The sequence below is a fragment of the Lagopus muta genome, chromosome Z, assembly GCF_023343835.1.
Source record: "Lagopus muta isolate bLagMut1 chromosome Z, bLagMut1 primary, whole genome shotgun sequence".
In the NCBI taxonomy this organism is placed as follows: domain Eukaryota; kingdom Metazoa; phylum Chordata; class Aves; order Galliformes; family Phasianidae; genus Lagopus; species Lagopus muta.
The window spans coordinates 809,642-822,842 of NC_064472.1; the positions used below are offsets into that span (position 1 = coordinate 809,642).

The window sequence follows — 13,201 nt, forward strand, 5'->3', positions numbered from 1 at the left end:
GGGGTTGAGTCCTCCAAGGGGTGTTGAGTCCTCCTGTGGGTCCTCCAAGGGGGGTTGAGTCCTCCTAGGGGTCCTCTGGTCCTCCAAGGGGGGTTGAGTCCTCCTGTGGGTCCTCCAACGGGTGTTGAGTCCTCCAATGGATGTTGAGTCCTCCTGTGGGTCCTCCAAGGGTGGTTGAGTCCTCCTAGGGGTCCTCTGGTCCTCCAAAGGGTGTTGAGTCCTCCAAGGGGTGTTGAGTCCTCCTAGGGGTCCTCCAACGGGTGTTGAGTCCTCCAACGGGTGTTGAGTCCTCCAAGGGGTGTTGAGTCCTCCTGTGGGTCCTCCAACGGGTGTTGAGTCCTCCAAGGGTGGTTGAGTCCTCCTAGATGTCCTCCAATGGGTGTTGAGTCCTCCAAGGGTGGTTGAGTCCTCCTAGGGGTCCTCCGGTCCTCCAAGGGGGGTTGAGTCCTCCAAGGGGTGTTGAGTCCTCCTAGGGGTCCTCCAACAGGTGTTGAGTCCTCCAACGGGTGTTGAGTCCTCCTAGAGGTCCTCCAACGGGTGTTGAGTCCTCCAATGGGTGTTGAGTCCTCCAAGGGTGGTTGAGTCCTCCTAGGGGTCCTCCGGTCCTCCAAAGGGTGTTGAGTCCTCCTAAGGGTCCTCCAACGGGTGTTGAGTCCTCCAATGGGTGTTGAGTCCTCCTAGGGGTCCTCCAAGGGGGGTTGAGTCCTCCTAGGGGTCCTCCAGTCCTCCAATGGGTGTTGAGTCCTCCTAGAGGTCCTCCAAGGGGGGTTGAGTCCTCCTAGGGGTCCTCTGGTCCTCCAAAGGGTGCTGAGTCCTCCAAGGGGTGTTGAGTCCTCCTGTGGGTCCTCCAAGGGGGGTTGAGTCCTCCAAGGGGTGTTGAGTCCTCCTGTGGGTCCTCCAAGGGGGGTTGAGTCCTCCTGTGGGTCCTCCAAGGGGTTTTGAGTCCTCCTAGGGGTCCTCCAAGGGGTGTTGAGTCCTCCAAGGGGGGTTGAGTCCTCCTGTGGGTCCTCCAACGGGTGTTGAGTCCTCCTAGGAGTCCTCCAAGGGGTGTTGAGTCCACCTAGAGGTCCTCCAACGGGTGCTGAGTCCTCCTAAGGGTCCTCTGGTCCTCCAATGGGTGTTGAGTCCTCCAAGGGCTGTTGAGTCCTCCAAGGGTGTCACTGAGTCCTCCAGCATCCTTTAAGTCCTCCAACGGGTGTCACTGAGTCCTCCAATGTCCCCTGAGTCCTCCAATGGGTGTCACTGAGTCCTCCAATGTCCTTTAAGTCCTCCTAGGGCTGTTTTTGAGTCCTCCAATGTCCTTTAAGTCCTCCAATGGGTGTCACTGAGTCCTCCAGCATCCTTTAAGTCCTCCAATGGGTGTCACTGAGTCCTCCAGCATCCTTTAAGTCCTCCAATGGGTGTCACTGAGTCCTCCAATGTCCTCTGAGTCCTCCAATGGGTGTCACTGAGTCCTCCAATGCTCTCTGAGTCCTCCAATGGGTGTCACTGAGTCCTCCAGCATCCTTTAAGTCCTCCAATGGGTGTCACTGAGTCCTCCAGCATCCTTTAACTCCTCCAACGGGTGTCACTGAGTCCTCCAGCATCCTTTAAGTCCTCCAACGGGTGTCACTGAGTCCTCCAATGTCCGTTAAGTCCTCCAACGGGTGTCACTGAGTCCTCCAATGTCCTTTAAGTCCTCCAATGGGTGTCACTGAGTCCTCCAATGTCCTCTGAGTCCTCCAAGGGGTGTCACTGAGTCCTCCAGCATCCTTTAAGTCCTCCAACGGGTGTCACTGAGTCCTCCAATGTCCTCTGAGTCCTCCAAGGGGTGTCACTGAGTCCTCCAGCATCCTTTAAGTCCTCCAATGGGTGTCACTGAGTCCTCCAATGTCCTCTGAGTCCTCCAACGGGTGTCGCTGAGACCTCCAGCATCCTTTAAGTCCTCCAATGGGTGTCACTGAGTCCTCCAGCATCCTTTAAGTCCTCCAATGGGTGTCACTGAGTCCTCCAGCATCCTTTAAGTCCTCCAATGGGTGTCACTGAGTCCTCCAGCATCCTTTAAGTCCTCCAATGGGTGTCACTGAGTCCTCCAATGTCCTCTGAGTCCTCCAAGGGGTGTCACTGAGTCCTCCAGCATCCTTTAAGTCCTCCAATGGGTGTCACTGAGTCCTCCAATGTCCTCTGAGTCCTCCAAGGGGTGTCACTGAGTCCTCCAGCATCCTTTAAGTCCTCCAATGGGTGTCACTGAGTCCTCCAATGTCCTCTGAGTCCTCCAACGGGTGTCACTGAGTCCTCCAGCATCCTTTAAGTCCTCCAATGGGTGTCACTGAGTCCTCCAGCATCCTTTAAGTCCTCCAATGGGTGTCACTTAGTCCTCCAATGTCCTCTGAGTCCTCCAAGGGGTGTCACTGAGTCCTCCAGCATCCTTTAAGTCCTCCAATGGGTGTCACTGAGTCCTCCAGCATCCTTTAAGTCCTCCAATGGGTGTCACTGAGTCCTCCAGCGTCCTTTAAGTCCTCCAACGGGTGTCACTGAGTCCTCCAATATCCTTTAAGTCCTCCAACGGGTGTCACTGAGTCCTCCAACATCCTTTAAGTCCTCCAACGGGTGTCACTGAGTCCTCCAGCATCCTTTAAGTCCTCCAGTGGGTGTCACTGAGTCCTCCAATGTCCTTTAAGTCCTCCAATGGGTGTCACTGAGTCCTCCAGCATCCTTTAAGTCCTCCAACGGGTGTCACTGAGTCCTCCGATGCTCTCTGAGTCCTCCAATGGGTGTCACTGAGTCCTCCAATGTCCTTTAAGTCCTCCAATGGGTGTCACTGAGTCCTCCAATGTCCTTTAAGTCCTCCAATGGGTGTCACTGAGTCCTCCAGCATCCTTTAAGTCCTCCAACGGGTGTCACTGAGTCCTCCAGCATCCTTTAAGTCCTCCAATGGGTGTCACTGAGTCCTCCAGCATCCTTTAAGTCCTCCAATGGGTGTCACTGAGTCCTCCAATGCCCTCTGAGTCCTCCTAGGGCTGTTTTTGAGTCCTCCAACGTCCTTTAAGTCCTCCAATGGGTGTCACTGAGTCCTCCAGCATCCTTTAAGTCCTCCAACGGGTGTCACTGAGTCCTCCAGCGTCCTTTAAGTCCTCCAATGGGTGTCACTGAGTCCTCCAGCATCCTTTAAGTCCTCCAATGGGTGTCACTGAGTCCTCCAGCGTCCTTTAAGTCCTCCAACGGGTGTCACTGAGTCCTCCAATGTCTTTTAAGTCCTCCAACGGGTGTCACTGAGTCCTCCAATGTCTTTTAAGTCCTCCAACGGGTGTCACTGAGTCCTCCAATGTCCTTTAAGTCCTCCAATGGGTGTCACTGAGTCCTCCAGCATCCTTTAAGTCCTCCAACGGGTGTCACTGAGTCCTCCAGCATCCTTTAAGTCCTCCAATGGGTGTCACTGAGTCCTCCAATGTCCTTTAAGTCCTCCAACGGTTGTCGCTGAGTCCTCCAACGTCCTTTAAGTCCTCCAACGGTTGTCACTGAGTCCTCCAACGTCCTTTAAGTCCTCCAATGGGTGTCACTGAGTCCTCCAGCATCCTTTAAGTCCTCCAATGGGTGTCACTGAGTCCTCCAAAGTCCTTTAAGTCCTCCAATGGGTGTCACTGAGTCCTCCAGCATCCTTTAAGTCCTCCAACGGGTGTCGCTGAGTCCTCCAGCATCCTTTAAGTCCTCCAACGGGTGTCACTGAGTCCTCCAACGTCCTTTAAGTCCTCCAACGGGTGTCACTGAGTCCTCCAGCATCCTTTAAGTCCTCCAATGGGTGTCACTGAGTCCTCCAATGTCCTTTAAGTCCTCCAACGGGTGTCACTGAGTCCTCCAGCATCCTTTAAGTCCTCCAATGGGTGTCACTGAGTCCTCCAATGCCCTCTGAGTCCTCCTAGGGCTGTTTTCGAGTCCTCCAATGTCCTTTAAGTCCTCCAACGGGTGTCACTGAGTCCTCCAGCATCCTTTAAGTCCTCCAACGGGTGTCACTGAGTCCTCCAGCATCCTTTAAGTCCTCCAACGGGTGTCACTGAGTCCTCCAGCATCCTTTAAGTCCTCCAACGGGTGTCACTGAGTCCTCCAGCATCCTTTAAGTCCTCCAATGGGTGTCACTGAGTCCTCCAATGCCCTCTGAGTCCTCCTAGGGCTGTTTTTGAGTCCTCCACTGTCCTCTGAGTCCTCCAACGGGTGTCACTGAGTCCTCCAATGTCCTTTAAGTCCTCCTAGGGCTGTTGTTGAGTCCTCCAACGGGTGTCGCTGAGTCCTCCAGCATCCTTTAAGTCCTCCAATGGGTGTCGCTGAGTCCTCCAGCCCCCATTGAGTCCTCCAACACCCCCCCCACTCCCCCCTCTCCCCCCAGGCACCGCCGCCGTCGCCTTGGCCGGCCTTTTAGCGGCCCAGAAATCAACGGGAAAACCATTGGCCCAACACAAGATCCTGTTCCTCGGCGCCGGTGAGGTGAGATCCGACCGCAAGGAATCCTGGGATCTGAGAGGGGGGGGGGGGTGAAGTCCTCCAAGGTTATGGGGGGACCCACGGGTGCCGTTTGCGCCCCCGCCAGGCGGCGTTGGGGATCGCCAACCTCATCGTTATGGCCATGGTGGAGAACGGGGTGCCGGTGGACGAGGCGCGACGGAGGATTTGGATGTACGACAAACACGGCCTGGTCCTCCAGGTACAACCTGACAAAGGAACGCCGCCACCCATCCCATAACGGGGGGGAGAGGGGGGGTCTTTGGGTCCTCCAGGGGGTCTTTGGGTCCTCCAGGGGGTGTTGAGTCCTCCAGTGGGGGTCTTTGGGTCCTCCAGGGGGTCTTTGGGTCCTCCAGGGGGGTTTGAGTCCTCCAAAGGGGGTTGTTGGGTCCTCCAGGGGGTGTTGAGTCCTCCAACAGGTTCTGAGTCTTCCTATGGGTTCTGAGTCCTCCAAAGGGGGTCTTTGGGTCCTCCAGGGCGTCTTTGGGTCCTCCAGGGGGTCTTTGGGTCCTCCAGGGGGTTTGAGTCCTCCTATGGGGGTCTTTGAGTCCTCCAGGGGGTCGTTGGGTCCTCCAGGGGGTGTTGAGTCCTCCAGGGGGGTGTGAGTCCTCCTATGGGGGTCTTTGGGTCCTCCAGGGGGTCTTGAGTCCTCCAGGGGGTCTTTGGGTCCTCCAGGGGGTCTTTGGGTCCTCCAGAGGGTGTTCAGTCCTCCAGGGGGGTTCTGAGTCCTCCAAAGGGGGTCTTTGGGTCCTCCGGGGGTCGTTGGGTCCTCCAGGGGGGTCTTTGGGTCCTCCTATGGGTCTTGAGTCCTCCAGTGGGGGTCTTTGGGTCCTCCAATGGGTCTTGAGTCCTCCAAAGGGGGTCTTTGAGTCCTCCAGGGGGTGTTGAGTCCTCCTATGGGGGTCTTTGAGTCCTTCTGTGGGTCTTGAGTCCTCCAAAGGGGGTCTTTGGGTCCTCCAGGGGGGTTTGAGTCCTCCAAAGGGGGTTGTTGGGTCCTCCAGGAGGTGTTGAGTCCTCCAACGGGTTCTGAGTCCTCCAAAGGGGGCCTCTAAGTCCTCCAACGGGTTCTGAGTCCTCCAACGGGGGTCTCTGAGTCCTCCAACGCTTTCTGAGTCCTCCAACGGGGGTCTCTGAGTCCTCCAACGGGTTCTGAGTCCTCCAACAGGGGTCGCTGGGTCCTCCAACAGATTCTGAGTCCTCCAATGGGGGTCTCTGAGTCCTCCAACGCTTTCGGAGTCCTCCAAAGGGGGTCGCTGAGTCCTCCAACAGGTTCTGAGTCCTCCAACAGGGGTCGCTGGGTCCTCCAACAGATTCTGAGTCCTCCAACGGGGGTCTCTGAGTCCTCCAAGGGGGTCTGAGTCCTCCAACGGGGGTCTCTGAGTCCTCCAACCGGTTGTGAGTCCTCCAACGGGGGTCACTGAGTCCTCCAACCGGTTGTGAGTCCTCCAGCGGGGGTCTCTGAGTCCTCCAACGGCTTCTGAGTCCTCCAGCGGGGGTCTCTGAGTCCTCCAACGCTTTCGGAGTCCTCCAAAGGGGGTCGCTGAGTCCTCCAACAGGTTCTGAGTCCTCCAACAGGGGTCGCTGGGTCCTCCAACAGATTCTGAGTCCTCCAACGGGGGTCTCTGAGTCCTCCAACACTTTCGGAGTCCTCCAACGGGAGTCTCTGAGTCCTCCAAGGGGGTCTGAGTCCTCCAACGGGGGTCTCTGAGTCCTCCAACACTTTCGGAGTCCTCCAACGGGGGTCTCTGAGTCCTCCAACGGGTTCTGAGTCCTCCAACCCCCTTCCTTCCCCTGCTAGGGCCGCAAAGAAAAGGTGGATTCCAACCAGGAACCCTTCGCCCACCCGTCGCCGGGCTCCGTCCCGCGGTCCTTCGAGGAGGCTGTGACGTCACTGAAGCCCTCGGCTCTCATTGGTCAGTCGGGCTGTCAATCTTCCCAACGGGGGGGAGGGGTTTGTTTGGCCCCTTTTGGCTTCCGGCTGTTCCTCAGTCCTCCAGTGGAGGACTGAGGCCCAGTCCTCCAGTGGAGGATTGAGGCCTAGTCCTCCAGTGGAGGACTGAGGCCTAGTCCTCCAGTGGAGGATTGAGGCCCAGTCCTCCAGTGGAGGACTGAAGCCTAGTCCTCCACTGGAGGACTGAGGCCTAGTCCTCCACTGGAGGACTGTCCCTTTCTGCTCTCTTTGGTCTCTGACTGTTCCCTCCACCCCCATTGGTTGATGATTCCTCCACCCCCATTGGCTGACTGCTCCCTCCACCCCTATTGGACGACTGCTCCCTCCATCCCTATTGGTTGATGATTCCTCCACCCCCATTGGCTGACTGCTCCCTCCCCCCCCATTGGACGACTGCTCCCTCCATCCCTATTGGTTGATGATTCCTCCACTCCCATTGGCCAACCTTCTCCCCCCCCCTCCAGGTGTAGCAGGCGCCGGAAGGCTCTTCACTCCTTCAGTCCTCCACAAGATGGCCGCCATCAACGACCGTCCAATCATCTTCGCCCTCAGCAACCCCACAGCCAAAGCTGAGTGTACGGCCGAAGAGGCCTACACCCTCACAGAGGTAAGATGCATTCTGGGATACCTGAGGTCCTCCAAGAGGCCTTTTGGGGTCTTGGAGGTCCTCCAAGATGCATTCTGGGATATCTTAGGTCCTCCAAGGGGGATTCTGGGATACCTGAGGTCCTCCAACAGGCCTTTTGGGGTGTCGGAGGTCCTCCAAGGGGAATTCTGGGATATCTTAGGTCCTCCAAGGGGGATTCTGGGATATCTAAGCTCCTCCAAGGGGGATTCTGGGATATATAAGGTCCTCCAAGGGGGATTCTGGGGTATCTGAGGTCCTCCAAGAGGCCTTTTGGGGTCTTGGAGGTCCTCCAAGGGGGATTCTGGGATATCTGAGGTCCTCCAAGAGGCCTTTTGGGGTCTTGGAGGTCCTCCAAGATGCATTCTGGGATATCTTAGGTCCTCCAAGGGGGATTCTGAGGTATCTGAGGTCCTCCAAGAGGCCTTTTAGGGTGTCGGAGGTCCTCCAAGGTGGATTCTGGGATATCTAAGGTCCTCCAAGGTGGATTCTGGGGTATCTGAGGTCCTCCAAGAGGCCTTTTGGGGTCTTGGAGGTCCTCCAAGATTGCTTTTAGGGTCTTGTAGGGTTTTTTGGGGGTCTTTTAGGGTCTTTTGGGGCCTTTTAGGGTCTTATGGGGTCTTTTAGGGTCTTTTGGGGTCCTATGGGGTCCTATGGGGTCTTTGGGGTCTTTTATGGTCTTATGGGGTCTTATGGGGTTGACCAAAAACCCTATAAGGGATCCAGGGCCCTTTTGGGGTCTTATGGGGTTTTTGGGGTCTTATGGGGTCCTATGGGGTCATTTGGGGTCTTATGGGGTCCTATGGGGTCTTATGGGGTCCTATGGGGCCTTTTGGGATCTTTTGTGGTCTTTTAGGATCTTATGGGGTCTTTTAGGGTCTATGGGTTCTTATGGGGTCGTTTGGGGTCTTATGGGGTCTCTTAGGGTCTTTAGGGTCTTTTCTTTGGGTTCTTATGGGGTCTTATGGGGTCTTTTAGAGTCTTTTAGGGTCTTATGGGGTCTTTGGGGTCTTTTAGGGTCTATGGGGTCTTATGGGTCCTTTTAGAGTCTTTTGGGCTCTTATGGGGTCTTTTAGGGTCTATGGGGTCTTTTAGGATCTGTGGGGTTCTTTTAGGATCTTATGGGGTCTTTTAGGGTCCTTTAAGTTCTTATGGGGTCTTTTAGGATCTTTGGGGTCGTTTGGGGTCTTATGGGTTCTCTTAGGGTCTTTAGGGTCTTTCCTTTGGGTTCTTATGGGGTCTTATGGGGTCTTTTAGGGTCTATGGGTTCTTATGGGTTCTTTTGGGTTCTTTTTCCCTTATAGGGTCGCTGCCTCTTTGCCAGCGGGAGCCCCTTCGACGTCGTCACCCTAAAGGACGGCCGGAGCTTCAAGCCGGGCCAAGGCAACAACGCCTACATCTTCCCAGGTCCTATGGGCTCCTATGGGGTTTTATGGGGTCTTATGGGGTCCTATGGGGTCCTATGGGGTCTTATGGGGTCTTATGGGGTCCTATGGGGTCTTATGGGGTCCTATGGGGTCCTATGGGGTCTTATGGGGTCATATGGGGTCTTATGGGGTCCTATGGGGTCTTATGGGGTTTTATGGGGTTTTATGGGGTCTTATGGGGTCCTATGGGGTCCTATGGGGTCTTATGGGGTCTTCTAGGGTCCTATGGGGTCCTATGGGGTCCTATGGGGTCTTATGGGGTCCAGCAGAAACCCTATAAGGGATCCGGGGCCCTTTTGGGGTCTTATGGGGTCCTATGGGGTCTTTGCGGTCCTATGATGTCCTATGGGGTCTTATGGGGTCTGTGCGGTTCAATGGGGTTCTATGGGGTCCTATGGGGACTTATGGGGTCCTATGGGGTCTTATGGGGACTTATGGGGTCCTATGGGGACTTATGGGGTCCTATGGGTTCCTATGGGGTCCTATGGGGTCATATGGGGTCCTATGGGGTCCTATGGGGTCTTATGGGGTCCTATGGAGTCTTATGGGGTCTTATGGGGTCCTATGGGGACTTATGGGCTCCTATGGGCTCCTATGGGGTCCTATGGGGCCTTATGGGGTCTTAAGGGTTCCTATGGGGTTCAGTGGGGTTCTATGGGCTCCTATGGGCTCCTATGGGGTCCTATGGGGTCTTATAGGGTCTTATAGGATCTTTTAGGGTCCTATGGGGTCTTATGGGGTTTTTTGGGGTCCTATGGGATCTCGCTGGCTTCTATGGGGTCTTATGGGGCCTTATGAGGTCTTATAGGGTCTTATGGGGTCTTATAGGATCTTTTAGGGTCTTATGGGTTCTTATGGAGTCTTATGGGGTCCTATGGGCTCTTATGGGGTCCTATGGGGTCCTATAGGATCTTATGGGGTTCTATGGGGTCCTATGGGGTCTTACGGGGTCCTATGGGGTCCTATGGGGTTCTATGGGGTCTTATGGGGTTCTATGGGGTCTTATGGGGTCCAGCAGAAACCCTATAAGTGATCCGGGGCCCTTTTGGGGTCCTTTAGGATCTTATGGGGTCCAATGGGGTCTTATGGGGTTCTATGGGGTTCTATGGTTTTTTTTATGGGGTCTATGGCGTTCTATGGGGTTCTATGGGGTCTTATGGGGTCCTATGGGGTCTTATGGGGTCCTATGGGGTCCTATGGGTTCTTATGGGGTTTTATGGGGTCATTTATGGGGTCACTGATGGGGTTTTGTTTCGGGCTCCTTTTAGGGGTGGCGCTGGCGGTGATTTTGAGCAGCGTGCGGCACATCAGCGACCGCGTCTTCCTGGAGGCGGCCAAGGTGACACCATGGGGCCCTATGGGGTCTTATGGGGTTCTATGGGGTCCTATGGGGTTCTATGGGGTCTATGGGGTTCTGTGGGGCCCTATGGGGCTCTATGGGGGATTTATGGGGTTCTATGGGGTTCTATGGAGTTTTATGGGATCCTATGGAGTCCTATGGGGTCTGTGGGGTCCTATGGGTTTCTATGGGGTCCTATGAGGGATTTATGTGGTTCTATGGGGTTCTATGGGTTTTTTTATGGGGTCTGTGGGGCCCTATGGGGTTTTCTATGGGGTCTGTGCAGTTCTATGGAGTCCTATGGGGTCCTATGGGTCCTATGGGGTCTTATGGGGTCTTATGGGGTTCTATGGGGTCCTATGGGGTTTCATGGGGTCTTACGGGGTTCTATGGGTTGCAATGGCTCTCAATGGCTTCTATGGGATCCTATGGGGTTCTATAGGGTTCTATGGGGTCTATGGGGTCCTATGGGGTCCTATGGTGTTCTATGGGGTCTTATGGCAGTCCTATGGGGGCCTAATGGGGATCTATAGGGTTCTATGGGGTTCTATGGGCTCCTATGCGGTTCCACGGGGCCCTATGGGGTCCTATGGGGTCCTATGGGGGATTTATGGTGTCCTATGGGGTTCTATAGGGTCTATGGGGTCCTATGGGGGATTTATGGTGTCCTATGGGGTCCTATGCGGTTCTATGGGGTACTATGGGTTCCTATGGCATCCTATGGGGTCTTATGGGGTCTTTATGGGGTCCTATGGGGACCTATGGGGTTCTATGGGGTTTACAGGGTTCTATGGGGTTCTATGGGGCCCTATGAGGTCCTATGAGGCCCTATGAGGCTCTATGGGGTCTTATGGGGTCCTATGGGGTTCTATGGGGTCTTATTGAGTCTTATGGGGTCCTATGGGGTCTTATGGGGTCCTATGGGATTTTATGGGGTTTTGTGGGGTTCTATGAGGGATAACGGCCCTATTATGGGATTTATGGGGTTTCTATGGGGTCTATGGGGCCCTATGGGGTTCTATGGGGTCTACAGGGTTCTATGGGGTTCTATGTGGTCCTATGGGGTTCTATGGGGTCTTATGGGGTCTTATGGGGTCTAATGGGGTCCTATGGGGTTCTATGTGGTCCTATGGGGTTCTATGGGGTTCTATAGGGTCTTATGGGGTTTTATGGGGTGCTATGGGGTTCTATGGGGTTCTATTGGGGTCCTATGGGGTCCTATGTGGTCCTATGGGGTCTTATGGGGTCCTATGGGTTCTATGGGGTCCTATGGGCTCCTATGGGTGCCAATGGGTGCCAATGGGTGCTATGAAGATTAATGGGTGCCTATGGGGTCCTATGGGCTCCTATGGGTTCTATGGGGTTCTATGGGGTCCTATGGGGTTTTATGGGGTCTTATGGGATCCTATGGGGTTCTATGGGGTTTTATGGGCTTTTATGGGGTGTTATGGGGTCCTATGGGGTTCTATCGGGTTGTATGGGCTGTTATGGGGTCTTATGGGGTTCTATGGGGTTCTATGGGGTCTATGGTGCCCTATGGGATGCTATGGGGTCCTGTGGGGTCCTATGGGGTGTTATGGAGTCCTATGGAGTGCTATGGGGTCTGTGGGGTCCTATGGGGTCCTATGGGTCCTATGGGGTCTAATGGGGTCCTATGGGGTCCTATGGGGTGTTATGGAGTCCTATGGAGTCCTATGGGGTCTATGGTGTCCTATGGGGTCTATGGGGTCTTATGGGGTCCTATGAGCTCCTATGAGGTTCTATGGGGTGCTATGAGGTTCTATGGGGTCCTATGGGGTCCTATGGGTGCTATGGGTGCTCTGGGCGCCCACCCCTCCCCCATGTCCCCCTTCAGGCCCTCTCAGAGCAGCTCAGCCCCTCAGACCTCTCCCAAGGCCGCCTTTACCCCCCCTTGGCCAACATCCGCGACGTCTCCATCTCCATCGCCATCAAGGTAACCAAACCCCCCCCCCCCCCTTCCCCCCCTATAGAAAACACCCCATTTTTCACCCCCCCCACCCCCCCCCCCGTTTCCGACCAATCAGGTGATGGAATTCCTCTACGCCAACGGCATGGCCTTCCATTACCCAGAACCCCCCGACAAAACCGCTTACGTCCGCTCCAAAGTCTGGAGCTACGAATACGAATCCTTCGTCCCCGATGTTTACGACTGGCCGCACTCCACCGCCCACTGAACCCCCATCCCCCCCCCCTCCGCCATATTTGTCTTCCAAAGTGATTTTTGGCGTGAAAAAGGACGGTTTTGGGGGTTTCTTTTTGCCGTGCGGGCGGCCGATGCGAAACGAGAAAGGAAAAGAAGCGAGGCCAAACGCGCCCGCCCGCGCAGCAGCGGAGCGTTAAACATAAAGACGACCACAGCGCATGCGCAGTAACCACAGTGCCGGCCCTACCCGGCGCATGGAAACCCGGAAGTGGGGGGGGGGAGAAAGAACCCGGATGTGACGCATGCGCAGAGCAAGCAGTAAGAAGGAAACAAAGGCAGTACCCGGATGCTGCGCATGCGCAGAGCCAACTGTAACGTAATGGCGGGAGCTGAATGTAGCGCATGCGCAAAGCAAACAGTAACAGAATACAGGGACCCGGATGCTGCGCATGCGCAGAGCCAACAATAACAGAATAAAGACCCGGAAGTGGCGCATGCGCAGAGCCAACAATAACAACATAGAGACCCGGAAGTGGCGCATGCGCAAAGCCAACATTAACAATACCATGAACCGGGATGCTGCGCATGCGCACAGCCAACAGTAACAGAATACAGAGACCCGGATGTGGCGCATGCGCAGTGGCCTCAATACGCAAAAGCGGCTACGCAAATACCCGGATGTGGCGCGGTCAGCAATGGTGGCTCAAACCGAATTTAGGCAGGAAAAGACCCGGATGCCGCGCATGCTCAATAATAAGCTTAAAAAACGCCATTTTCCCGAGCTCGGCGCATGCGCGATGGCGGCTTTACCTCATTATTACGTCCCCGGTGCCCGGATGTTTGCGCGCCGGTTCCCGGTTGCTGCGCACGCGTAATGGCGCCGGTCCACAAAGAAGGGTCGGGGTTCCCGGATGTTGCGCATGCGCAGTGGCGCAGCTCAATACTGCGCATGCGCAGCCAAGATACCCGGATGTTCACCTTTGGTTACCCGGATGTAGCGCATGCGCTATGCTCAAACTACACAATAGCGCATGCGCAACATACTCCTATTGCGGTATAGCGGTACAGTACCCGGATGTTGCGCATGCGCACTACTTCCAATACAGGATGAAAGGATTCAGTACCTGGTGTTGCGCATGCGTACCGCGTGCTGTCCAGCACTGCGCATGCGCTCTACCCTCAATACCCGGATGTCCCTTTCCATTACCCGGATATTGCGCAT

At 55.3% G+C, this 13,201-nt stretch overlaps 1 protein-coding gene across 2 annotated transcripts in view; it reads left to right on the forward strand.

Moving 5' to 3' along the window:
* Positions 1–12,393, forward strand: part of ME2 (malic enzyme 2) — a 29,858-nt gene extending 17,465 nt beyond the window's left edge. The window contains exons 9-16 of one of the 2 annotated variants that reach the window (XM_048930573.1): positions 4,361–4,458; positions 4,562–4,675; positions 6,272–6,386; positions 6,889–7,031; positions 8,354–8,456; positions 9,745–9,815; positions 11,671–11,769; positions 11,861–12,393. In XM_048930573.1, coding sequence (XP_048786530.1) covers positions 4,361–4,458; positions 4,562–4,675; positions 6,272–6,386; positions 6,889–7,031; positions 8,354–8,456; positions 9,745–9,815; positions 11,671–11,769; positions 11,861–12,010 — 893 coding nt within the window. In that variant the 3' untranslated portion in view covers positions 12,011–12,393. Of the gene's footprint in view, positions 1–4,360; positions 4,459–4,561; positions 4,676–6,271; positions 6,387–6,888; positions 7,058–7,460; positions 8,086–8,144; positions 8,326–8,353; positions 8,457–9,744; positions 9,816–11,670; positions 11,770–11,860 lie in introns of those variants that run through there. The other variant, XR_007373814.1, reaches the window with a different exon arrangement.
* Positions 12,394–13,201: the final 808 nt, after the last annotated feature.